Raw genomic sequence first — 27,878 nt, 5'->3', positions numbered from 1 at the left:
AAATTGCATCTTCAGTAAGAACTGGAGTAATTCTGACTTCTGCAGGGCTGCGACAATTTGTGCAAATTCATGCTCTGTTCATAATGGTCTCATTTTCAGAAACACTGTGAAGGCAAGGAAAGCTAGGGTTGCTCTGCGTTTCTGCAGGGGAAAAGTCAGCGGACCTTTTGTTGTCACTTAGCATATGTGCTGAGAAAGTGTAAAATTCAGATCACAGTGATGGCATTTTCAGTGATCTCACATATGTGAACTTGCAAAATAAGCAAGCAGAATAAAAACGGGATTGGGTTCCCTTGTGAATAACCCCATGGTTTCTTAAATTCAGCTTGGCCAAGCACAGTCCCACTTAGGCCTTTGTAACGTCACAGTTAGAGAAGGTGTTTGCAGTTCTGCTGCTTTTTCCATATAAGTCTGACAACGGTCTAATTGACTGGAGGGTAAACATGGTAAAATGTGGATACCACCTAGCTCTGTTGTGATCCAACATCGATTTCTTCCATGACTTACACAAGCTTTGTGCTCAGGGACATGATTTAATGTAGAGTTGTTAGAGATAGGGTAGTATGGTTAGGTTGTGGTTGGACTTGATGATATCGAAGGTCTTTTCCAACCTGAGCAATTCTATGATTCTGATTCACTGTTATGCCAGTACCCACCCCACATTTTTTTTCTTCTTTTGGATGCTGATGCTTTTCACCAGATCAGGAAGATCTGGTAAGACAGCAGCTGTGTGGTCCTGTCCCCTCCTTTTCACAGGCATCAGCACTAGAGCCAGCTCAGGAAACTGCTGAGCCAACTGGAAGAATAAAAATCAGCAATAGTGTTAAGAGTTTGTCTGCACAGCTCCTTGAGTGGCTCGCAGAGGGTTTGGTGGATGCCAGAGCCAGGAGCAAGTGTGGGAATGTGACCAAAGGTGGAGGAGCTAGCTTCCTTCACTTCAACTTAGCTCACGTTGCAGAATCGCACCCATAGTGTCACTGCAGGATAAAACTATCTGTAGCACCAGAAGTTAGCTTCTGCAGCAAAATTCAGTGTGGGTTTTAACACCGAGTTAACACAAGCATTGTAAGTAAATAGTAAAGCCTTTATTCTCGTTAAGAACAGCATTTTGAAAATAAAACATTTGCCCATGCTTTACAACCTTTGTAGTTTTGTATATGTATGTACAGACATCATGGTACGCATTGATTGTCTTGAAAATCCTTTAAAGATGTACTTAATAAGATACCAGTGTATGCAACAATCAGCGGAAAAAAAGGGTATGTTATAAAACACTATTAATACATTTAATAAATATATATTATCTATCAAAAATGAGCTTTAGCTCTCAACAATTAATAAAAAGCACCTGCTTTGTAATCCTGTAAGTTGGTAGAGTAGTCCAATTGTTTTATTATAAAAGCTACAATGCTCCCTTTTGCACTGCCTTTGATGAGGCCCAAGGCATCAAGCTCCAAAGCCAACCAAGATGCCCGTGTTTACACTAAAAACAGATGCAACTATTTCTATATTTCATGTACCTTGTTTGTAGAAACAAGTGTATGTACTGAGAGTGCTGTTTTGAAGATGCTACATATTTTCCGGCCAGTGTCAGACGCCCTCAGCTCCTTTGAAAGCAGGACAGGACCTGTAAAATTATGGCTCTGAACTCTTTTCTTGGCCGCTGCAGAAGCCAGTTATTAAAAATCTTGTTCTGGTAACAATTTTTTCAGATGTTTTACAGTTTCACTTTTCTGTATGGAAACACCATGATCACACAGCCATCAAGGGACAACGCAGTAGCTTTTATACTATAAAATCCTAATTAACTGACCTGCGAAAGGCTTGTGCTTACGCTTATTATGTTGTTCACAGATGCTCTACATTCTAGATAACTCATAAAAGGCAAAAGTAAACAAATTGTTGACTGTAACAGAATATATGCTAACATAAAGGTGCCTTTCTTTGATCACATCTTTATTTGGGGCGTTTAACATCACGAACCAGTGACTTAAAAAAAAGTTGCTTATTACTAATTGTACAGAGTTGGAAAATAAAGACCTTCCTAATCTATTGCCACACCCTCACCACCACAAATTAAGACCAATCCTGCCACTTAGTTATCCTGTGAAGGGCCCAAGTGACTAACCAGCTACAGTAGTCATGCCAGTAGCAGCCTGTAGGATCTGGCCCTATCCTTACATAAGGCCTTAAATTCTAATCAGCTTCATTAGGAACAGGATTGGGAAGTCTATTTATCAATTCAGTCACATCTAGAAAAAAAACATTTCTTAAGAGAACTACATGTTGTAAAGTTTTGTCCAAGGTCTGTAACAGTTGTATTGCAGTTCCTAAATCTCGGTTGTAGCATGATAAACTTTTTGAAAGAAAACTGTCCTACCATTTATGCCATGGTCATCTTATATGTTTTTACAGTAGAGTTTTGTGATTTTTTAAATTTGATTTTTAAAAGTAAAACTCAAAAGGCATGTGATGAAAACAGGTTTTATATTGTTCAAAGTGATGCATTTTCAGGGTAAATATCATGAATGCTATCTTTAATGCTAAGCTTTAGTTAAAGCTTTGCTTTTAACAAAGCAAATGTATTTCTAAGTCATTGGATGGCATGCAATATCCACCCCTACCCTACTTGGTTACTTAGACCATCTAGTTAGTTACAAAATAAATTAGCAATCCCTAAACAAGCACATGCTTCCTTTGCTTTGAGGAGGGAAGGGCAGGGGGGAATATCCAACATGGAGCTAACATGTTCCTTTACTCATGCATGACAGAAAAACATTGCTTCTGGAAGAGAAGAGCTATGAAGTAAAACCTTATAAGATGACCCTGGCAAGAATGGCAACATATATTCCTTCATATATATATATATATATATATATATACACACATGCACACGTATATCTGTGTGCAACACTTAGGGACTGGTCTTGCAGCTTCTGTACCTGTATGTAGACTTACTGGTATCAAAGGGACTACTTCTGGGAGTACAGTCTGCAGGACTGGGTTCCTAGTTGAGCAGAAATGGAGGCAAGTGTAGAATCAGGAAGACTCTTGAAAAATAGAATACTTGTCTTTCTTCTGCAGTAGACAGCAAGTAACTTCTTTCTGTGAAGCTACTAAGCTATTCGGTTATTTGTACATTATATTTTTTTAGTTTGAAAATATAGTTTTTTATTATATCATATGCAAAGTTTATTTGTTAAATGTTTCCTGTGCCCTCAAGTAAAAACAATTTGCTTTTAGAATTCAGGAAAGCTAAGATTAACATTGGCCAAATGGTGAGGATACGGTGATGTTTTCAATGTCCGATATGTATTAAATGTTAAATAAAGGAATGACAGCTTAAACATAATGAAAATCGTGGCACAAACAATGGGCAATGGGAACCTTTTAAATAACCCGGAGAAAACAAAGATAAAAAGCTTTGAGAAAGTCTGCCATATTTTAACTCAAAGAAGTGTAGGCAGAGGGGATGACTAAGGAAGAAACCACCTTAAAAAAAAAACAAAAACAACAACAAACCACCTCCAGAAGGGAGATTCTACCACCTAGGCACTAAAATGCACAACCACAATTAAATGCACAAACAACCGCAGTCAATGAGACTACCCATACAACAAACAGGGATTGGAAGCAGCAGCCTCAGCCCTACGCGCACCGCGTTCCTCCCGACAGGCGGTCGGTGCTCTGCAGCTGCCAGTGACCCCCTGGGCGCCGGCCTTGGCCCACCAGCACGGACAGACTCCAGACCGCTGTGGACAGACCTCGGCCCACCAGCACCGATGGACACCACCCTTCATCTGCTATCACAACGCGCTCGTGGCAAACACGAGTCACGTTCTCTCGCCAGCTAAGTCTTTGCAAAGCGTATCCCTCCACAGATTCCTTTCATGGCTTCTTCTGTAGGAGAAGTGAGAACGTGCAACTCTGCTCACACCCAGGCTGAGGAACAGGAGGGAATCCAATTCTGGGCTGCCGAAGAGCTGCCTATGCTGGACCTGCACTCCTCTGCCTCAAGAAGCTCCTGCGCTCACATAAAGCACACACACACCTTGCATCTCTCCAGAACTGCTTCTCATACACGAGCTTTTTAAAGAGAAGAGTGTCAACCTACAGCGTGATGGTAACGGCGTTGCCACAGAGCGGTAACGCGTGATGTTCCAGTACAGCTGGATCATGAGGCAAACAATATACTTTTCATGACATTTCAAATGAAAGGAAAAGGAGCAAGATGGAAAGAAATCCTGTGTGTCTTCACACTGTGGTGGCAATCTCTTGTGGCAACGTGAATTAAGTTTAGGTGAGAGGAGGGTAGTTTGCAAGCAGCTGGCATCCAACGAAAAGAATCAGGCTTGCCTTGCACACTGGTTACTGGTTACAGACAAGGGAATATCTTACATTTCAGGATACAATATCCCCCTCTTCCATTTTGAAGTGTGCCTACCTCTATTTTAATTCAGATTTAGCTTCAGACTTATAATTTTCTTTTTGCAGTTAGTTTATCCGTTCCGCGGTGTTCACATTTACACAAAATCCTCTGTGGGATTTCGCAAACTCCTGGATGTTCTGTTGCTTTGTTCTGGTACTGGTATCAATTCCTCCCTCAAAGACACACTGCCAGGGAATAATTCTGCAACAAGGATTCTTATTCTCTACAGCCTACAGCCTTTCACCAGAGGTGTCGTCCAGTGTAACTTGGCGGAGCTGTTGGTATCTGCAAATAAGGATAATAAACCCATAACTGGGAGGTCTGGTCTGTTCAGCAATCAGTGTTACCATGCTACATGTACAGTATTTCCAGAGCAAAGCACTACAATGAAACTCATGTTCAACCCACATGGCATGTTTACCTCTGTAAAAACCATGGCTATATACACGTTTCTCTCTCATATTATGATCCAGTGCTCTCCAGTAAGTTTTGTATCCACCTCAAAACAAGACCAAACAAATTCTTTAGTTTCTCATCATCCTTGAACTGTTTTTCCCTGAGCTGCATATTCTGCTATCAGAAAACACAGGCATGGATGAAACCAAGCATCAAAAGGATGCTATTCGTGACTGACAGCAAAGCACAAGCCTCTTTTTATTCAAGTTGATGTGTTCCCACTGTATTACTCACACAACAGAATCCTTGTATCTAGTCTGTCTTGTTCACTAAATCCAAACAAAATGGTATTTTCTTACAAACAAACAAAGAGACCTGCATTCGGATTGCATTATTTGGCTTTAAATGTAGAGGCTGAGTTATGGAATCAGCTCATGATTCAAAATTAAAAAAAAAAAAACCCAACTCATGTGTAGAGTGCTCATGGATAAATTTTTACAAGCACATAGATACGCATGAAAAAATATGGGGATGAAAATTCTTTTTCAGCATTATGCCTACTACATGCCACTTCTTAAGTGCAAATTACATGTAATGCTGGAAACATTTGAAAGGTCTGTTTGGCATCAGCTCACTAAGCCATTCTTATAGCTACCATTCTGCAAAAGACAAGTCTATGGAATAATGGCATGCCAAACTATTGCCTAAGAGAGAAAGATCAGTGTTGTTATCATTAAAATATTCTACACTGTTCTTATTTCTAAGAGATCTTTACGTCTGTATCTTACAAAGAATTATGTACATTTGCAAGAAAATGGAAACTAGGTGAGAGGCTATCACTGTCTGCTACAATGATTCTTATTTAAAGCAAAGTACTGGCTTGCAAACATTTGCGTGATTCATAGTGTTTTGAAAAAAGATCAGGTTAGAAATGTCACTTAATAGTTAACCGTAACACAAATATAATTCAGAGGGGTCACTGAATAGGTAGAGTTACCAAAGGACTCGGTCCTCCCAAGCTACAGTCCAAAATGTGAAGGGACAACTAACAAAATGCAAAATACTTTCAAATGACATCTTTTCTAGAGGGGGAGGGAAGCATTACATGCACACTTGCTGCCCGAATTTGCATTTATAGCTTTCCCCCTGCTCTGAACAAGCTAGATGCAGAGGGCTTTTCCATTAGTAGCAATTGCACATATCGGTACATCATCACATTTTGATACTTACAGTCCCACCATTTAGCACAACTGCCATCTCAGTTGGCTGATAAACATTGCTTCTAAAAGGAGCACTAGGTCGGCTTCCCAAACTGCCGTTGCGAAATCCTGCCGTCCTTAGCGCTGCGTTTAAAAAGAGAGACTGTTCTTAGGAACACGAGTAATGCTGTGCTTCTCCTTTGAAGTCATAAAATATCGTGATTCCAGTGCAATTACTGGAAACTGTGCCACTGGTTTTAACTTTTATGCTGCCGTATCAGTTTCCGTATTGACTTTGAACAGCAGTTTTTCTTACAGAGTTGGGGATGGATCTCAGAAAAAACAATGTTTTACACAAACGTAACTGCTTGTGGTGGAATGGGGGAAAATTTCTTGAAATTTGCTTAGTTTCATTTCACCAGGAGTTAAATATCCTCAGTCAGTGCACGCATGATGCATCTTGAACAATGTTTTTTGCCGTGTGCTTTCCGCATCAGTCTGGATACAGTGGGGTTAAGTGAAGTGCTGTTACACTTTGCTTTCAATCAAACTGGGAAGACAGAGATCCAAAGCACTGCTTGAGCCAGCAAGCATGCTCGCAGTCCCCCTGAGCATTACTTCAGCATGACTAGCACGTAAGGACTTTCCAGATGTTTCAGATTATATTTACCCTGAGAAACTAGAAATATGAAGTAAATACTGCTTTTGAATAGCTTAAACATGGCCACTGACTGAAGCAAAAGAGAAGGCACTGGCTGTCCTTCCAAATGCAGAACTACATCAGCTTCTCCGTGACTTTTAGCACAAGTTTGGATTCAGGATGTATATTCTGAAAGAGTGCAGAGTTAGAGATGTGCTTCTTTCTGTCTAAACCAGGCTGGAGATTGGCACACACGTACTCTTTTTTTTTTTACTTCAGGGGTAAAGAATGGCTTCTCTGAATTCAGATGTGGCCGAGGAACAGAGCTCGTTTATACGCACTGCGTGAGCGGTTCCAGCGGGCAGTGCCCATCTGTCAGCTGGCAAAAGGTGCTGGATTGGGCACCTGGGGCAAGAATCCCACTTAGATTCAATTCAAGTTACAATTCTATGCTCTCCAGCTGAAAACAGAGGAACTAAGTTTAGAGGAATTTCAGCATAAACCTTAATGAAGTCAGGATTTAATATTTTTGCAGTGTGTGCATCAGGATTTACATGGAGCCTACTGCTATGCACAGTCCTGTGTTCACTGCTCTCTCCTCTCTGGGAGTAGTGCACAGAGATGATGAACAGCACTGACTTAGCACACGTATTAAAAAATCTAGCCCTGCAAGTGCTTAGTTACTGACTTCACATATATACAGATCCTCACTTACTCTATACTTAAAATTCACATATATGCAGAATTACATGCATCTTTTTTTTCCCAGAACACTAGAATAGAGGCTTTCATCTGCTGTTCTCCCACAGTTCTGTATCTTTATTTTATATTTAACCATCTCAGGGTTAACCATTCCTTCTTTGCAGTTTGGCTTCTTTCTGTGCCTTAGACACAACTGACTGCACGAGTATTTAGTATTACACAAAGAGAAAAGATCTCCTTATAATGCATGCTATCAGTCAAATATTTACACATTCTAGTATATAATTTGCACGGTAATTTCAACCCTATCCTGAGACAGTAGCTTCAAAGCCAGATTGCTGAATTTTCCTTCGTTATTATTGCCAGAAGTCTAAAATTCTGCTAATGTGAGAATCAGAGACAAAGTGTGTGGGCAGAATACTCATTTGGGGATTTTTTTTTTTTCTAGTGGTTTTACTATTTCTCTTGTACTTTTCCTGGTATTATTAAATGTATCTAGTCATATAGAGGATCAGTAGGTAAAAAAAAACTGCCAAGGAGGTTTGAACAAATGTCAGGTCTCAGTCTCCTATGTGTTTTTAATTGTTAGCTTTGTTTGTAGGTGGCTCAGAGGATGACTTTAGTACTAACAGTTAAACGAAATTCGGAGAGCAGCAGAGCTTCTTAGGCTTGGGTTTCATGACAGCTGCAGAACTCTACATTTCATGCCCAGGTTTTTCATGCAGAAAGCAAACTGTATTTGCTTTGCTGAAGCTGCCCTGTTACTGTGCATTGCACTTCCAGTTCTCTGGGAGCTCACTCAAGTTACCCTTTTTCAGGGATTCTAAATACTTTACTAATATTTTTACAAGACACAGGAATGAAAGTTAGTCTTCTGAGTACTTTGACATGTCTGTTATATGAATGTTAAAATTAGTGTGTTGTTTAAATGATGGTTAAGTAACTGAATGTATGACCATTTTGCCTTACTAATACTTAATGGTATTCCTGGAACAGAACAGATCTTGTTGGTAACTATGACTTGGGGCTAAATGGCAGTGAGAAAAACTATGAGGATACATGCTTATTTGAACCTGTAATTTAAAGGTTATTCTGATTCTGAAAATGATAAAATCTTTTAAAAAAGGAAAAAGAAAAAAAAGAAAGAAAATTGCTTTATACAGCATGAATTAATGGAAAATACATTCAACCAAGCATGTTCTCTCAGTAAAGCTATTTGTTTAAACAAAGTCAGGGAACTAAGAGTTGATTTCTGGTTACAGAACCCTAGAATCATCTAGGTCAGAAAAGACCTTCAAGTCCAACTATAAATCACGTCTTCCAAAACCTTCCAGCTAGTAGAGCTTATAATCTGAAACACTGTTATTATGCATAATTGAAGAAAGTACTCTTCCCTTAATTTCTGAACTCTTAATTACACATTCTTGAGTTGAGTTTAATTAAATGAATAAGAGAAGAGAATACACCATAATATGTGACTTGAGTATTTTTACTTCTATTTAATGCTCTACTGTAAGTTATGTCTCCAAACCCTGTTGTCATGGTTCTGCACACAACGTAGAGAACCACTGCAAAGGAGTAATGAATCTCCTTTGATTTATTAAAATCCAATCTTTTCCTCCACATGCCACGAGGATAGGAATGACATTCGTTTATTATTATAAATATTAACAAGGGAATCAGATAAGGAATTATTTTATATTCAGATTAGAACAGAACATCCTAAGGTACACTATAATAGATACTATAATGATTTTATAGCTGTCAGACGTCTACCCTTTTGTAGTGACACTACAAAACCTGATCACTGACCGATTAGATCTAAATGGAGCTTCCAGTTCTTTTTTAAGTGTAGGCATGAATGAAAATAATGGAGGGTGAAAGATCTGATTTTTTTCTTTAGATCTGTCTTAGTCAGAAACAACTCCACTGTAGTCACTGCATTTACATTACTATGACATTAATTTAATGGGGGATGGAGAGCAGTAAAATAAAATAGAGGTGCATTTATAGTCTGCAGTGAAGTTCCTTTGGAACGCTGGTAATGAACAGCTATTCTTTTATCCACATTTTGTTTTACCACTGCCTTGTTGTGTCCTCACAAGACCTTAACTCCCTTCCGTTCAAAGCTTCCATCCAAAGCGGAGACCTTTGAAGCTGCTGCTAAAACACGTGGAGGGAAAATACCTTCCTGACCCAGCGCTGTCACACATGAGTGCTCTTTTCCTTCATGCCTGCTCTACATCCGGAGGAAACATCAAGAACCAAGGAAAATAAAGATAGATGGAGATAAATAAAGAGGTAAAGTGCCTGTACAACATAATTAAAGACTTCTTTTGTGGACTGCCATAGCAATGTGGCAGCCATTGGCTTGGATACTGAAGCAGTTTGAGTAGTATCCAAATCCTTTCTCCAACCGTGAGGCATCAGCAGAACACAGTCTACTCTCCTCAACACCATCAGGGGATTTCCATCACTGCTCACATAAGCAGTCCTGGATATTTTCTGATATGTGTTTAAATTTCAGCAATGCTTTGGATCTCCTGAGCAATCAGTTTGCTGGCCTTTTTGGTACTCACTCCAACATTTTCATTGCAAATTTTCTTTACATGTCATCACACATTGTTCTGTGTCATCCAATGGCTGTGTCAAGGAAAGCAACCATTACTGTGAAACCTGCTTGTGCATATTTTGTTAGCACGTTAAAGTCTTCAGAACAAAGACTGTCTTTGAACTTGTCTATATGCCACCTTGCATCTTTTTTTCCAGTGTCACAATAGGACACTGAGACCTATTTTAATGGTAGTATGATTAATAGTGATTATTCTGTTGCTGAAGAGACTGAGCCTTTGTAGCATGGAGAACTCAATTTATCTCTTGTTTTTTTGTTTTTTTTTTAGGAACATATTTCATATAAAATGTTATTAACTAAAAAAGGCAAAAAATGTTGTACTGTTTTAAAACAGAAGTTATTTTTCCCACTGTGTTTTTCTTCTGCTTTTGGTGTTGTCTGGTTACATTTGAAATTGTTCTGTTTATCAAAGAAAAAAAAGCCAAATAAAAAAAAAAAATCCAACATTTTAACCAAACATCTGTTTTCTGTATTACATTTTTTTATGTTTTCCTTCCACTACGGTGACTTCCTAATTAATACATTAAAAGCAAGCTGTATGTAATGTGTAAAATATGGCTTTTGTAGAAAGCCCTGTTTTCGACACCTGAAAAATGTCTTACACAGATATTTTCTTTGCTACTACAGAAATGAAGTTCTGAATAGTAAATTCTTACCTGCATTATGTTCATCCATAGAAAAGGCTTTGTTCTCCATGTAGCTCCGAGGAAGCTGTATATCTTCCTCAAAAGCAGTTTCGCGCATCCTTGGCTGTGAAGTGTCAAAATAATTGGGAGTGTTTTCCTGCTGCGATGGAAGGATGGTACAGTGGACCTCTGGGATAGCATGAAAAATAACAAACACCCAACCACTGGACACCAGTGCAATAGCAAGAGTGGGATCACTCCATTTGTCTCTTTTCTTTAGTTCAGCATTACCGAAGAGGTACATAGTCATCCAGGCTACCCAAATCAGAATGGAAAAAAACAGCGTTATAATCAGGCATACTCCATTTTTCTTCCACTTCTTAAACTTTCCACAGAGAGTGAAAAGAGAAAACCCCATGGTAAATACCATCAGGAACATAACATAAATCAAAGCCATAGCAAAATCCATTGGTTCGTAGCTGCAAGACATCTTGTTATCTCTGACAACTGTCAGTATTAACCACTCAGTTGCAATGATGACCTGAACAAGCATCAGGCAGATGGCCACACCAGCCAGATGCCAGCCAGATGGACTCTTCCCATGCCGAACTAGTCTGCGAAGTCTCCAAGCCTGAGCTAGCAAGCACGAGAAGCACAGAGCAAAGATAACTCCCCACAGAAACCTTCGGGTAGAGCACACCATTTCATCTTCCTGAATGATGAAAGCAAACGTCAGTCCAAACAGTCCGAGTGTCCCAAACAGAAAGAGGAAGTGCATTCCCAGGGGGCTCTTCTTCTCTTTTTCCTTGATGAAGGGCAGCCTCACCAGCAAAATCAGCATCAGCAGTAATGTTGTCAGCACACCTGCTCCCGCAACCGCCTCCACAACTATTCCCCAGATGGCATCCAGGTCACAGAGGTACACATACTGCGGGAGGAGGTCCAGTCCGCACCCTCTCGGTGTGCTGGAGTTTTCAGAAGAGCCATAGCTGATGACGAAGAGGACGAAGAAACCAATGGCTGGGTAGGTTTTCATTTTTCTGTCTGAGACAATAAACATTTGGGTGTTTAGCCACAGGTCACTCTGAAGGACTTGATAGCAATTTGAAGTACAGCCTGTTTCAGTAGCTCACGTTTACTCTTTTTTTCTGTGTGGGATTTTCAGCTGGATTAGCATAACCCTGCGTCCCTTTGCTGCCCTCCCTCAAAGAAACTTTTGCCTGCTGAACACACAGAGCAAACTGATTCATTTCTGTGTTTGCACTGATCGAAAACATTCCCAGGCACTGTCCCTGCAAATATCCTAGAACACAGCCAGCAGAAATTATTTATCATGTTGTGAAGTAATATATTATCTACAGTATCTTATTGTCAGGTTCAAGTTCTTAAAGAATGTGTGAATTGCACTGGACTATCAGAATTAGACTATTTCACAGACGTGCTCCTTTTATCGGAATGTTGACAGAGCAAAACCTTTTTTTTCCTAAAGGAAAATGTTCTTTTCCTCCTCAGTCAATAGGCAGTTATAATATTCATTCCCTTCAAAGCCCAGGTATTGGGTTGCAATTGCAAATGGGAATGGTTGGCTAGAGAAACCCCCCACGCTCTGCAACAATGGCGCACACATGCAGTGTCATCAATCAACTAATCAAAAATGAATGACTCTTTGTGTTTCTTAGCAAATCTAAAGCTATTCAAATGAAACAAACAACAAGAACCACAGCATCGCTCTCCTTGGGCTACAGAGTGAACAACTGTAAACTCTCCAGGACCACAGCAACCCCACTTGCCATCGGGACCATTGGGCTGGACAGATTCCAGCAAGTCAGGACAAATTCTTACTTTTAGGAAGAAGACGGATTAGGTGGTTTAAAAAGATGTATGTAACAGCATTTGCTTTTACCAAGCAAAGCAAGGCATTGTAAAAATGTACCCTTTAAATGAACAGTCTGCCCCACAGACAGTAAACACAACACGTACCAGATAGGAAACCTTTCTGTTGACGTTTTCTTGCGTAGTGCCATGGGTTTCAGGTGGGTTACGCTCAGTGATGTGAGCTGTGTGCCCAGCTTAACATGCTCAGAATAAGGCCTCTGAGTGTGGGAGAAAAGCACCACGTAAGCAGGCACGAACGTTACTCACATGGCATCCTTACGACACAGAGCAAGAAGTAGAGAAGCAAATTACACCAAGTCCTAAATGACCGCCTAATGACATTTTGTAAATCAGAAGTGCGGTTAAGGGAAACATTAAATCATTCACTTTAAACCATTTTCAACTCTCATTAATGGTGCAATGTTGTTATATTGGATGTGATCAGTCCTAACTGATGCAAAAACCATTCACGTGTACTGCATGAAACAGCACAGAGACTATTACAGATGAGAATGATGGGTTTTCTCCTGCGTGTTCTAGTCCTTTAATGACCGAAGTTAAATCCGAGGATCTCAACCTTTAAACACGTTCATTCATTCTCCTTTCACTGAGTTATGAATCCATTGTAGGTCTCTGTCTTGAGACAAATGACAGAAATTATTCTGCTCCAAGACTCCAAACAGGCTAATATAAACACATAATGGCTTCATGCTCTTCATTCACACAACAGAAAAAAAGAGCTTACTACAAAACTTCATCTCTGCAGTGGGAGCTACGATACATAACGTGATCCGGGCTGGACAAATGAGAAGAAAGAAATGACTGAGCTCACAGGAGCGAAAGGGTCCTCGCACTGCTGGCAGGGCTAACATGTTCTAATGATGGGATGACATGTCAATGTTTTCTTTTTCTACCTAGCTTTAGTTTTCTTTATGGTGAATCAGTAGAAAACTTACTTCTTTGTGTCTGATCTATGTTTCCCAATGACTATCACAACACAATAAAAAGCACTGACTTTACCAAAAGAAAATCAATCATCAGTGAAATAGAATCATTTTTCTACTGAAAATGGTCATGCTCAATAAATCTTTGCCCTATGAGTTCATAATTAACTAGAAGGAAACATTCCAAAGGTAATTTTGCAGTCCCTTCTGTGCACTGCTGAAAACCACTGGTACCAATTTCAAGAAGCAGGAGCTCACATGGAAAATTATTCAAAACTCCTTCTAAAACAATGTATCCCAAACTGGAAGCAACAAATAGCCCTTTAAATGAGGATCACGTTTGTTTTCCACTATCCTCTCACATACATGTGATGACACACATGCACTACATTGATTTTAATACTGGCTTTGTTTATCCACTGCTCTCCAAAGACCTGGGGGATAATGAATTAAGAGCAAGTATTGCCAGTTCTAAGATATTTTCCAGTTTTCTGGTTACTTTATTCATGTCATGTAACCCTCATGTGATGGAGCTATTCTAGGACAGTCTGTTTCCATGGCGATGGTGCTGCATGGGTAAGCAGTCATATTGTCAGCCCATCACTTCTTTCCTCTTCCTATGTGGAAGTATTTGGGGAAGGAGGATTAATGATGTTAAGTATTTCCCCCTACAAGAAGGAACAGTTCCTTCCGGAAAAGGGGAATGAATCTATGTCAAAATATATTTAGAATTCAGACAAAATACATCCTCAGAAAGGCAGAGATGTTCAACTCAAGAGAAGTTTTCCTAAGTTACTTTGATTTGTGAAATTACTTCCGGGAGAACAGATGGAAATCAGCAGTAGTTCTCTCAGAAGGCACTGACAGAGCTGCAGTATCAAACAAGAGCTCACTGGGACTGCTGACAGTATTCCTGGTGTGGAATCACGTTCCCATCATGTCAGCTACCCGTGCTGACCCGCAGAGCCTTTCTCCACCAAAGCCTGCAAGCAGAGCTCCATAGGAGGAACTTCTCCCCACTGCCATAGGTACATCCACGATCACAGCAGTGTACTGCGGACTGACTGGGTCAGAACCAACACCGTCAGCAGCCCCACGGGGATGTCAGCCAGAATCCTTCCAGCACTGGAACTGGCAGCGCACCCACAGCGTTGTGTGGGCAGGGAGAACTGTGCAGCACAACGTACAAGTCTGGCACAGGAGTATCACAGCTTCAGCTGAAGCCACAGACAGAGTAAACGTGAGGGAAAACCAGAGAGCCTTTTTGCCAGAAAAGTTGTTTTGAAAAAGCAAAGGATATCAGTGTGGGTTTGTTATTAAAACAGTGGCTTCCTCCAGCCTGTGCTGTGGGTGGTGAGCCTGTGTGCCTCGAGGCTCCATAGCAAAACCGGCTCCTCATCTCAGCAGCTGCACACATCGGTGGCTGCACAACGGTGTTCCTTCCTCTTTATGTCCAGATCAGTTCTCAGCAGAGCTCACAGCCTGGCAGTGCGCTGACACATCGCTGTGCCACCACCGGAGCTGCAGTGGGAGCAGAGCACGACCAGCACAGAGACATTGCAGCGTGGTGCCCAGCAGTGTGACGCTCCCTGTAGTGCAGGGGGGAACTGCTGGCACAGCAGGAATCACCTCGAGTCTCTTTTTTTTTTACCTCAGATCCCCCTCCAAAATTACATTTCATTACAACCGGTTAAGCCAACATACCTGAGTCTGAGAGCAACCACAAGCACACGACATGAATCGAGAAGTCTCAGATATTTCAGAAACAAGCAGCAAGCAAACAGCAGGACAGCTGCAGAGCCGGGCCACAGCCTGCACTCCCGGATCGGCTTCCAGCACAACGGGCGCTGTGCTCTGCAGCCGGCACAGCCCCCGTGCTGCGGTGTAGGGGCAGTGCACAAACCGTGACAGCAGTGACTCGCACGGGGCCCATGCATGGCACAAAGCACTGCTGTGGACAGCTCACCACTCTCTTCCTGAAGTTGTCATGGTTAAAAATCAGTGAGGCTTTCCATTGCTAACGCCTTCTGGCTACAGACTGCAAACATCTCCTATCCAGTCAAAACTATGCTGTATGCTGCTAGCAACTATCTGTATGTAAAAAATAACATTACAACCGTGCAGAGATGTAAGGTGATGGTATTTACTATTTGCTGTGTTACCCGATCCCCTTTTTACAGACCTAAAGTTAACAAAGCAATGCAAGAGGATGCATCCAACCACAGAGGAGGAAATCAATCTGTAACGGAGCACAGGAGGAGCCCCCAGCCCCTGCTACCCCCCGATCACAATGCGGGGTCTCTGCCAGCACCTTCTGCTAGGTGAGGAGTGGACTCGGAAGCAGACAGCGGAGCGGCAGCAGCCCAGCCAGGACGGGACTGCTGGGAGATTCATTTCTGGAATAACAATTAACGCTGCTATTGCGCTGCGGATGCAAAACTACAGCACTGATTGAAGGCGCCCCGTGCCAGAGGAACGCACGCACCGCTCGCGGCTGCACAGAGCACGGCCCGCTCCGAAACGCACAGAACGAGACGTTCTCCGTAACGCGCAGCGATCCCCCAGCCACCGCCGCTCCCTTCGCTCGCACTCCGCCGCCCGCGGTGCCCGCGGTGCCCGCGGCTGTCAGCCCCGACGCGCTGCGCTGCTGAGCGCGATCGATGGCAAGCGATCAATGCTTCCCTTTGCTCCGCTCGTTCTCAAACAACTGTTTCTCTTCACGTCACACCTCACACGGACGGGTTTCTTCACGACGAGAACACCTCAGCACCTCCGCACTGCGCTCCGCCGCTGAGAAGCGCTCAGCGCTCCGCCCGTAACCAACCCCGGCGCGCAGCTTCGGTGGAGGAAATCCCGTTACCGCGGGATAACCATTAGCTCGGGCGTAAACAAAGGGTTCACATAAGTACTAAATCCCATCGCCGCTCGGCTGCGGGGGGCGGGAGTACACCGAGGGCTCCGCATTGAGATACAGCCGCGGCGCGGCCGCCCCGAGCGGCACCGCTCCGCCCCGGGCCGCCCCTCCGCTCCCCTCTTCCGCCTCCCCCGCGCCTCCGGACCCGACCGAGGCGGTGGGGTCAGCGCGAGGGTCCCCCCTCGGGTCGGGCCCAGCGCCTCGCACGGAGCTCCGCTCCCTCCCACGCGGACAGCCCTGCAGCCCCCCCGCCCTGCCCCGGCACCTCCTCCCGCCGTCCTGTACATCCCGCTCCGGCCCCGCTCTTTTGTCCCTCCGCTCGTTTCACTCTCCGCTTTCTCTCCCTTCCTGTCCTTCCCCCGTTCTCCCCGCTCTTCTTACCCCCGTCTCCGAACTCCCCTCATCGTCTTCCCTCCTCCACCCCCTCGCCCTATATCCCCTCTAATCCCCTTTCTTGACTCCCGGCCCCAGCCGCTGTCCGTTGCCGTTCCGCGAGCACAGAGCAGGGCGGGGCGGAGCGGGGCCGCAGCTCCGTGCCTCCCACCGCCCGCGCACCTGCCTGGGACCGGGGCAGCCCCCTGCCGCCCGCCCGCTCGCTCTCCCACTCACCGCCGTGCCGCGGCCGTGTCTCAGCCGCCGCCACTCACATCACGGCGCGGCGGTCAGAGAGCGCAGCGCCGGCTCTCCCCCCGCGCCGGCGGCGGCTCATGGAGCGGTGCTGCGCGCGGTGCTGTGCGCGGCTCTGCGCTGCGCTGCCCGTCCCGCCGCGCTCCGCCCGCCCGCCCCCTCCCACCGCCCCGCCCCGGCGCTGTCGCACGGCCCAAGGGTGTCCCGGCTGCGCTGCGTCCAGTGGCGGCTGTGCAGACGGTCGTCGTGCGCCTACACACACACACACACACACACACACACATACACAGACACAGCCGCGTACGGAGCTCGGTGTGCAGCGCGGCACGTATACACCTCCAATACACCTCCACGGGCACCGTACCGCGGCCGCGACTCTGCGCTGCCGTGCGGTGATGTGAGCGCGGGGCACGGGCGTGCGGCGGCCCCGCGTGTTCCGAACGGTGCGGGTGGAAAACCACCGGCGGCCGCAGGGCTTCGGCGCGGTTCTGAGATCCGCGCTAGGCCGGGGACGTTCCCCGGGTCCGCCTCGAACGCCCGCGCCCGGCTCTCGGACGGAGCTCCGCGTTCGGCGGAGGAACGTCCGGAGCGCTCCGCGCTTCATTCGCTCCAGCACGGAGCCCAGGAGAGGGCCCGGCAGTCCCGCAGCACCGCAGCCCCGCGGTCGGACAGGAAAGCAGCAGCGGAACAGTTCCACGTTTCTCCTCCTCCTCCCCCAAGTTCCGATTCTGGACTCGAGACGCTGGCCGTCCCTGCGGCAGCACCTCCCGCCCCGCCTCCGTCGGTGAGACGCGGAGACGGCCCGGCGGCGGCGGAACGGCAGAGGCGCAGACGGCGGCGCGGAGAGGTGGGCCGCCGGAGGATGATGGATCACAAGGACTCATGTGATGGAGCCTTCGGCCCGCTCACAATGGAGCAATGAGCGGAGTCTTTCCTCAAATGCAAATTTTATCGTTGTTCCTTTCTGTGCTCCTCTCCCAGCGCCCCTGGTGCGTGCAGAAAGTGGCCTCCCCCGTTCTCCTTCTGCGGGCAGAGCAGGGAGCGTGATACCCCAAGCTGTCACCGGCGGAGCGTTAGCAAATGAGCCCGATTCCTGTCCTGGGGAAACATTTTGTTACATTGACTGCCCTGAAAATGCAAAGAACAGAACACGGAATCCTCGAGGAAATTCTAAGACTACTTTGTGTTGCAGCTGGACTAAACCACAGCTCCCTGTGCTTTACTTCCTTCTGGCAGTTAACTTGGAAGATGTGCTCTGAAATGTGCTTTTATGAAGGGGGAAAGCCCCTCTGCCTGGCAGGCATCCACTCAGCTGTGCCCTCAGCACCCCCTGCCCTGGGAGTTGGGGTGGGGGGTGGGCAGAGCTCCTGCACTGATGTGCTTTCCCAGCTCCTGCACAACACCTGCTGCAAAATTTCCTAACTTTTAACTTGTTTTCAGTATTTGTTTTCCAGGTTACGACAGGATGTACACAGAGAGCCTGTGTGATGCTGCACATCCACAGATTCCCTCTGCTGCAGCAGTGCTTTCAGCAGCACTTGACAGCAGAGAAAGTGCATTCCAGCCCTGTGTGGATGGCACTCACCACCAACAAAAGCCAAACCCATCCTGCCACAGCCTCCGCCCTCATTTCAGAACTACTGTTGTGTCCCAGGGTGAACGGCAGTTTCTGCCCTCTGTTCTCTCCTTCACCATCAGACAGCCAGGAAGGTGCTGTGCTTTCTGCAGGAGTGGGAAGAAGCTATCAAACAGCATTTCTCCACCGCTGTTGTCTCACAGGTTCTGCAGAACCTCAATAGAGTGCTTCTGTGGCTGCTACCAGCATGGACCTGTGCTCGTGTCAGTGCATTTTAAACACAATATTTCACTAAGAGATCAGCAATAGGAACAGGAGATGATAGTGATCAGTAAGCCTGTGTTGCTGATGTTTGCACAGCAGGAGCACATTGAGGCTTTGGCAGACACAGGGCTGTGCTGTGCACTGGTCCTCCTGCACGTGGTCCAGCTGGACACAGCACTTTCCAGCAGCACCAAAGGAGACCCCAAGTGGTTCCATCACTGGATGAGCTGCTGTGGGGCCTCTTCTGGGTGCTGGGATGCCCTGGTAATGTACGTAACTGAAGAGAAGGAGATGCTGGATGGATTTGCCCCAGCTGGTGCTGTGTGACTGTTTCACACCGTTTGTGACCCATGGGCAGAGAGGTGTTTGTCATTACACAAATCCCTGCAGCGTGATTAGTTTGCCTAATACTTGGCCTGCTTTTTCTCAGAGCAGGATACAAATCCTGGAGCTCTCATTGGTTGGCAGCATCAAGGAGACAGTGAGACTTGTGTGGCCGCTGCGAGAGGGTTTCTCTATGACTGCTGCGGGTGTCGCATGTTGCTCCTCACGGTGCACTGGACTGCTTGGTAGGGCTGAGTCACCAAATGTGGGTGGAGAGAAGGGGAGAAGGGGAAATGAAAGATGGAAAGAGTCTTAAATTGCCACGAAGGAAGAGGAGGATGACGGGAAGGACATGGACACATGGGGTAGAAAAAATTACCAAAACGTTAAGGAGAAAGGTAATCTGGTAGAATTTAAATTCATGGCACAAAAGAAAAGTGCTCTCAGGATGGATAGCGCTGGCAAAAGGTGAGGTGTTGGTGGCCACACCAATGCACAGAGCCAAATTACACCAGTTTTGAAGGTAGGAACACAATGCTGCAGAGAAGCACAGACAAGTTAAGGTCTAGTGCAACTAGCAGCATTTGACTGATACACCGTTCAGATCAAGATGTTCTGTCTTATTGGGAACATGGGTTGGGGTTGTACACCTTCAAGTCCTCACTTCACAAGGAAAAGTAGCCATAGACTTTCAAATGAGCATCTCTGTGTTGTGGCAGTGTGCAGTACACATTGAGGCTCCAGCAGAACAGATACTTCTCATGCTGGACAAACCATTCCATTTTTAAAAGTCTGTTCTTGACTTTTGCTCCAGCAAAGCACCGATTCTGTTAAATTAGATCTGATCAGACAAAGGGTTTGCGGCTTTTTGTTTCCAGCCGGAGAATTTATTGCCATGAACCTGTGTTTGCTGGGGAGCTGAAGATCCTTGCCAACACTGAGCATTTCTGCTCAGCAGCTTAGAGCTCCTTTCTGAGATCATCTGAGTGCAGGAGGGCCGGATTGCTGTGCATGGAGCAGCGCTGTGTCCATGGGGCCTCAGTGCACTGCCATGGTGCAGACAGTGTGGTGGCTGCAGGGAGGTGTCTGTGCTGCTTCACGTAAAGGAATAAAACAAAATGGTCACAGAGTAGAGAACAGGTTCTCGTTTTTCTCTTACATCACTCACTACGGTTCTGGTCGAGCCATTCAAACAACTGCTTTATTCCTTTGGATGTTAAGCAAGGTGCAGCCATTTAATGTGCGTGGTGGCTTTGTGGGCTAAGGAAATGTTTTCTTAGCTTTCAGTACAAAGGTTGTCTTGGCCATCGTCAGCAGCTGTGTTGTAACCACATGAATGTGTGCAGAGGAGTTTGTGCTCCAAACACAAGCTTTGCCTACGGCTGCTGCAAAGAAAATGTTGCAGTCACCTAAAATGTGCATTCAGGTTCTCTGCTCTCCTCAAAATGTTAAAGGTGTCAGCTGGTGTGACTGTGTCAGCTTGAATATGCTTATGTTTCAAATGGGCTGCATTTCTAAGTGCTTTTATTTATATATGCTCGGCTTGCACCTACACTGAGATGTAAAGATGATATTGGGTTTTTCTTCTTTTTTTTTTTTTAATGAATGCAGCTAAGAATCTTCTTAATGCCTCATCCACATCACCAAAAACGTCTTCCTTTGTCATATCTTTTCTGGAGAGGTCAGGAACCTAGGCTGAGGAGCTTTGCTGGCCTTCCTTCTTATTGGTGTGCTATGTGAGAAATATTGCCCCCTGTTGTGGACTGCCTGTACGTATAAGCACACACAGATAACATTTACATCCTGACAGAAGGGGGAACAGCAGCCCCTCTCTGTGAGCTGCCCAGGCTCTTCTGTTTCCAAGTCTGTCCCCCATTGCCCAGCCAGCAGCTCTAAACAACTCTGCGACAGACTGACAAGAGAAGGATGCAGCTCTGCCTTTAGAAATTACACACTGAGATGGTCCTGTTTTACGTAACTGCAAACAGCATAATTCTGTGAATGGAGCTAGACTGAAAACTGGGAAGTCTTCCTCTTTTATGAAACATCCAGATTTCCTGGAGTTTTGTTGCAAAGGAAAATGTGATTCTATGAGTCTGTGAGTTCTTGCCAGAATGGAGTGTGTTTTCAGTCCCAGGAAATATAACAAGAGCAACCAGTGGTTAGAAAATAAGCCATGTCCCATAATCAAGAGGCAGGCAAAAAACCCAAAGCCACATAGCTGTTCTGTCTGTGGATTTTTGTTGTGTTAGTCCATGGAAGCCGCACAATATCAGGAAAGGGTCAGATCTCAGTATCTGGATGGGAATCACAAAGAGCCTTTACAGCAGAGTGACCCTGTAGGGAAGGGGAAGAATTGCTCTGCAAAGCTCTTTTAGCCCCTCTCACCTCTCTTGGCACTGAGAGCTCCTGTTCTGCCACTCTTTGGGCCAGAACCTCAGCCTGTATAAAGGAGAGTCTGACCTCATGGCTAGGAATGGGACTGGGACGTGGTTCTGCTCCTGCCTGGCCCTGGGAGCAGGTCCATGTACCGCCCCAGCTCTGCAGCTGGGATTTTTTTCTGCTGAAGGCACAGAAATGAGTTGCTGAGCTGGACAACAGGTGCTGAAGTGTAAAACTGCTTCTCTACCATGTATTCCAACAGAGCATTACTCCGTATAGCTTTCTAAAATTTGTGGTTTTTCTTTTGTATAATCAAGATGTATCGCTGGTGTTCTACAGGGTTACTGCTAGAAAAGGGAAGCTTGTGCCACAAATACATTTCATGGTAACTATCCTCAGCTCACTTAGAGTTACACTGGGGTGTTGCTGCCTGAAAGCACATCTAAGCTAACCATCAAGCTCACTGCTTTGTGTTGCACTGAAATTTTAAAGAGGAGATTCTTTTTTCTGGATCTTTTTTGTCATACGCTTCTTAGTGCACATCTTTAAAAAAGGAAATTTCTTGTTCTTTGAAGTTTCTCGATGACCGTGTCTGGAGAAAACCCCTGGCACTGCATAAGCTCAGACAGGCCATGTATGTATTTCTTGTTACAGCTTGTTTTTGTGAATTGGGAGCATTATTTCCCTTCACTTCATTCCTGTGCTTGGACACAAACAGTCTTCAGTCACTGTCAGATGTCTTGGGGTACCTGGGTGTGTCCCTTACAAAAGCAGCAGCTTAACAAAATAAATAAATACAGAAGTTAAAGTCTGAAACTTCTCTGAATATGGTGAAAATGGCCATTTTGAGCAATTTAGGATCGATTTCAAATGCATTTCAGGAGAGGCTTTGATCTGGTGGATTAATAGAGGATGCTGAGTCTCAGTTTCCCCCTCTGCTGGAGGGGGAAAGGATAATGCTACAGGAAGGAGAATGCTATTTACCTCCCTGTGGATTACTTCTCCACCCCACTGCTCATGCTTTGCTGTAAAGGAGTAAAACGCTTCAAGGCCATTCATTCAACATCAAGATGCAGGAAACCTCTGGATTGCAGCTGAGCAGACCCTGGAGGCAGCTCCCTACACTGGCAGTGAACAGCCACAGCCTTTTCATTTCATTGAGAATATCAGCCTTTGCCTGAAATGCTCTCTTTTTGAAATTTCTGAATGCAAAGCTAGAGAAATCCCCCCAGCTTCCTTCTCTGTGATCCACCCACGCTTCTCAGGAACTGATTTCCTTGAAGCTGGTGATATCTGCGTATTTGGGCAAGAGGTGATTTGGGAGCAGTGTCTGTAGGGCTGCAGAGTGCATTCCCTTGCAGCCTCCTCAGCCCCATCCATCACTGTTCATCACATGCAGATATTCCCCCATTGCTGGAGACAGATTTCCTTTAGAAGCGCTCATTTTCTGGTAGATTTACTTTGCACCCAGACATGACAAAATTTTGTTGGTTTTGAGGGTAAATAAAGGGCAATGAGGACTGGAGCCCCAAAATGTATTGCATGAGTTCTATCCCTGCACTGCGCATTCATTTTAATGGTCCTTGCTGTGTGTTTTATTGAAGGCTGAGTCATAAGCAGATCTTACTGCTTTGGAGGGAAGGAAATGGAGTTTGGGCAAAAACATTACATGTCTCAAATCCAGTAAACAGAGACTGCTCAAGCTGTGAAAACATGATGATGTATCTCAATGAGCAGAGCTGAAGGTCAGATAGAAATTCCTTCTGTTGTGTTAAAGATTTCATCACCCGAAGTTCATGTGAACTTCAATTTTTCTGGTGACAGGGCCATCACAGTAAGAGGGGCAGGTCCTGCTCCTGTCCCTCACTTCAAAAACTCAGGTCTGCAGGTAGCAGGGCTCCCTCCCAGGGTCTCACATTTTTGCATCACAATGAGAAACTTCTGCTCACGTCTTGGAACTGATTCCTGCACACAGCTGTAGTTGGGACTTGGTATGGTAGAGGCGAAGCATTTTTGGCTAAGGTTGTTGGGTAAGTTGAGAGGAGCTCTGTTACAGCAGCATCTGTGGGGTATGGAACAGTCGGTTTGGAGATGGCCTTAGGAGCTCTGCCCTGTGCTGGTGAGGAGCCACACAAGCTGGGCTGCACAGCTTGGGAGGAGGTGCTGCACCTGTTGGGCAAATAGCCGTGCCCCTGTGTTAGAAGTCACCCCCATCTCATGCCACAAGTAAGACTGGACTGCAGTGCAGTGAAAGAGATGCCCTTGGTGATGAACGGTAACCTTTATTTTTCTGTTTTTTCTCCCTACATCTGTTTGTATTCTTTAAGGCAGAAACTGGATCAAATGTGCTCTCCATTCAGAGGGAAGATATGAGAGACAGGCGGGGAGCAAACAGGGAGCACAGCCCAGCAGCAGGAACAGCTTGTGCACAGAGATCAAGAAACTGCCAGGAGGAGTGGGGAGGAGGCAGCTGGGCTCAGGGCTGCCCAGGGTGCCACATGGAAAGGCACAACTGGCTGCAGCTCAGAACATCCCTGACTGGCAGCCAAGTCTTGAAATAGGTTCTGCAAAGGGCTGTGCATTCAGTCACTGGTAGTTTGACTTTGAGTTTGTTTGGAAAGGTCCATTTCTTGATTAATTTGTGGCTGGGTTGTTGTTGTTTTTTTTTTGGGGGGGGGGGGGAAAGGAAGAGAGGGTAGGGGTAGAGATAAAGCGATAAAGCCCGTGTGTTTGAGAGTCCAGAGGTTTTTTGTTTGTTTGTTTTTGTTTTTGTTTGTTTGTTTGTTTTTAATGGAGCACACCACAAGGGAAAACTTTAGGAGTATCTAATTCAAAACTCTGGACAAGTCCTTCCACCCACCTTTTTTTTGGTGCAGGATGTCGCTGCTGTCACATTCTCAGACACAGCTGTAGACCAGAGATGTTCCTTTGACAAGATCTCTTTACAGGAGCAACAGTCCCAACTCACAAGCAGTGGCCCAAGAATTCTCATCCTGCAACCCAGGCAGGCATCAGGGTCCATCCTCTGCTCCCCCTGAACGTGGCAGGTCCTGATCCTCATTTGCCACAATGAAACAGCAGAAGTGAGGAGCATGATGCTTTTCCTCTTTAGGTATCTGCCCAGGACTTAGCAGAGTGAATGGGAAATGTGTGGTCCCCATGCTGGTCCAGCACCCAGGGGCTCTGTGGGAAATTGTTGCGGGAGTTGCCTGGGGGACCCAGCTCTCCTATCCACAGCTCAGCTCCCACCCCCTGGTGCCTGGGAGCTCCCTGCTGGGAGCACTGTCTGTGTGTGCTGGTGGTTCTGTTGTGCTGCAGACTGAGCTGTTGCATTATTTCAGGGTGACATATAGAGGAACACCATTCCTGTGCCCTAGGAGCACTACTTGCAAGCGGCTCTCTGCAATGAGGTGACATCTGAAAGTCACTCTCAGTGATATGAGACACGGCCAGACCAGTGTGGTTGTTTATCAAATTATGATTTGAAAAGCTACCTATGAAATACAGCTGTGAGAAAATGGCCTCTTTCTTTTCTCCCCTCCCCTTGGCCATTTGGTGGTCTTCCCAAGTGCTCCTTGGTACATAGGAATTTTATTTTGTTAAAGTTCAGGATCAGGCTGCAAATCTGGTTGGTGTTCAAAGGGGGTTTGGAGAACATCATCTGATGTTTCTGACAGTCCTGGCCACAGAGGGCTGCATTTGTCCAGGCTGCTGGTTTCTGGTCTCCTCTGAGTTTTATATTGCAGCAGGGAGGAATAAAAGGCCCTTTTCATCTTACTGATGGAAAATGAAGAAACTGAACAAGAAGAAAATTAAAAGCTAGTTTTACAAATACTAGTTTTGTTTCACAAATTTTGTGACTTTAAAGAATGATATCCAAATGAGTGTTGCACATGCAGAAAGTTTCAGGCTTACGTTAGATGTGTACATGCAGGCTGTTGCTGTAGAATCCTCAGACCTGAGGTGTTTGTTGGCCTGTGTACGTGTATGGGAACTGTTGGGTCTCAGCCTGAACTGATTGAGACCTGGGGAAAGGACCTGGTCAGCCCTGGCAGCCCAGGTGAAGGCAATTCAGCTGTGTGACTGGAAGGGATGGAGCCTGGCTGCACTTCTCTTAGACCCCATTTAAGGGCTGACTGCCACTGGGAAAGGATCTGTTCCTGCTGATCCCTCCTTGTTGAAGCTTTCTCCTGTGAACCTGGAATATTCTGGTATGAGTGAGCAATCTTCTTCCTTTCCTTTATAGCACCTTTCTATCATGCTGGTCCTTTTGTCATCACACCTCTGTTGTAACACCTTTCCCACTGTATTGATCTGTTCAATTGCTACAGTATGCCAAACTTACGCTGATTGCAGCTGTAACGTAGGACCCCGAACTCTATGGGAGAGCACAAGCTGGGTTGCCACAAACTGATAGATCAGGATCATTAAGTGACTGTAAGATGCTTGATTTTGCAGATATTTAAGCAAGTAGCATTGCATTTAACTAGCAGGCCCCCTATGTAACGTAGAACTTCAAAAGCTTTGAAACTTCCTGTTTTAGTAAATGGAACTGTTCCATTTCTAATTTTGAGCCAGAGGCCTCCAGCTGGGCTTGTCCTGCAAGTACTGGTCCAGTGCTGCACACAGCTCTGCATAGACATGCTTGTTCTTCTCTAGTCTGGCAATTGGATTTGTGTACCCAAGTGGGGAGAAAAAAAACACATAACAAAAACAAAGCAACAGAATCTGTGTTTAACCACTGTTTTGTTAAGTGAGTGTGTGACTTTCATTTGCCTGTTGTTTGTCTCTGTTGGAAGATAAAGGTCTTCAGCCAACAGGATGAAGCATGGCTTTGTTTTATTCCTCATAGTGTTGTGTTTGGCTGGACAGCATGAGACTGTAAGAGGGGAAAAAGCATGTAAATAGCTTGTTTATCATCAGAGATGGGAGCTTTGTGCTGTAACAAGCTGTGCTGTTGACTTGACCTAGCTTTACTTTCCCAGAACTAGGGGAGCTGACAGAGATTGCTGAGAAGGCTTCCAAAACAGCTAGCTTTTGATTTCACAGCAGTGCTTTGATCTAATGGTATTGATTACACGAGAAAGGAGAGGAAGGTGGTAAGTAGAGATATTAAAATAAAACACCCAAGCACAAGTTTAAAGATCCCACAGCAAAATTTGAGAGTGGTGTTGAGTAAGCAAGTGGGGTTTGAGTTGCAAAAGGGGAAAGCTGGTGACTGGCAACAGGAGATGGCTACTTTGCTTGCTAAAAGTTTATGTTCTGAAATGCACAAAAAATAGGTGAGGGTCAGATGTTTTAACGTAAAATAAAAAGTTGGTTCCTCTTTAAAATGCTGAAGAAATGAGTTTTTCCTCAGGTTAAAAGCAGGACACTGAAATTCAATGGAAATATTTTATTTTTGGATGCATGAAAGCAAAATCTTAAACTATTTTTCATGGATGCAGTTTCTCAGATTTTGGCTAAAGTTGATGCTTTTGGCCTTTCCAAAGTCATGCAGTTTGATCACTGAGTTATTGTTTTAAATCTTACTGAGTAATACTGCCTTCAGCAGGAGGACCCTATGATGCTTCTTGCACTGAGGAGCTGAGTACCTGCCCTGAAATCAACCATTTGACTTCTACTGAGACTTCTAATGGATGGTTCTGAAGATTTATACTTGATTTCTGTAGTTGACCACAAGTGTGACACAGGCACTAAAAGTGTGTTTATATTAAAATTTCATGTAATTCCCTTTCTGCGTGTTTGTACAAAGATATCATAGAATTGTTTGGGTTGGAAGGGACCTTTAAGATTATCTTGTTCCAACCCCCTGCTCCCATAGCCCAGGTTGCTCACAGCCCCATCCAGCCTGGTTGAGTTCTTCCAGGCAGGGGTCATCCATAACCTTGCTGGGCAACCTGTTTCAGTGTCTCACCACCCTTACAGTTAATAATTTCTTCCTAATATCTAATCTAAATCTACCCTCTTCTAGTTGAAAACTATTTCCCCTGGTCCTGTTGCTACCTGCCCTTATAAAAAGTCCCTTCCCAGCTTTCCTGTAGGCCCCTTCATGTCCTGGAAGGCCGCTATCAGGTCCCCCCAGAGCCTTCTCTTTTCCAGGCTGAAAAACCCCAGCTCTCTCAGCCTGTCCTCACAGGGGAGGTGCTCCATCCTCTGATCATCTCTGTGCTCTGCTCTGGATCTGCTCCAACAGCTCTATGCCCTTCCTGTGTTGGGGGCTCCAGAACTGGATGCAGAACTTCAGGTGGGATCTCACAAGAGCAGAACAAAGGGACAGAATCACCTCCCTCTCCCTGCTGGTCACACTTCTCTTGATGCAGACCGGAATATGTTTGGCCTCCTGGG

At 45.2% G+C, this 27,878-nt stretch overlaps 2 protein-coding genes across 7 annotated transcripts in view; one reads left to right on the top strand and one right to left on the bottom strand.

Moving 5' to 3' along the window:
* Positions 1-10,455, top strand: part of IQCK (IQ motif containing K) — a 53,563-nt gene extending 43,108 nt beyond the window's left edge. The window contains exon 9 of the mRNA XM_085237716.1: positions 9,496-10,455. Within this exon, the coding sequence (XP_085093842.1) occupies positions 9,496-9,521 (26 nt within the window). The 3' untranslated portion in view covers positions 9,522-10,455. The remainder of the gene's footprint in view (positions 1-9,495) is intronic.
* Positions 1,064-17,142, bottom strand: GPRC5B (G protein-coupled receptor class C group 5 member B). Of its 6 annotated transcripts, XM_085237710.1 has the most exons (5): positions 16,967-17,142; positions 12,605-12,717; positions 10,655-11,668; positions 6,056-6,168; positions 1,064-4,714 (listed from the first exon to the last, which is right to left on the bottom strand). In XM_085237710.1, the coding sequence occupies exons 3-5, from the start codon at positions 11,658-11,660 to the stop codon at positions 4,670-4,672; spliced, it is 1,164 nt and encodes a 387-aa protein (XP_085093836.1). In that variant the 5' UTR covers positions 11,661-11,668; positions 12,605-12,717; positions 16,967-17,142; the 3' UTR covers positions 1,064-4,669. The 6 variants fall into 6 exon arrangements, with proteins under 6 accessions (XP_085093836.1, XP_085093834.1, XP_085093837.1 ...); XM_085237708.1 differs by lacking the exon at positions 12,605-12,717; XM_085237711.1 differs by lacking the exon at positions 12,605-12,717 and having other exon boundaries at positions 10,655-11,664.
* Between the last annotated feature and the right edge of the window lie 10,736 nt (positions 17,143-27,878).

The sequence above is a fragment of the Meleagris gallopavo genome, chromosome 16 (assembly GCF_905368555.1).
Source record: "Meleagris gallopavo chromosome 16, MGAL_WU_HG_1.1, whole genome shotgun sequence".
Taxonomy (NCBI): domain Eukaryota; kingdom Metazoa; phylum Chordata; class Aves; order Galliformes; family Phasianidae; genus Meleagris; species Meleagris gallopavo.
This window is presented reverse-complemented; position numbering and strand designations above follow the sequence as displayed.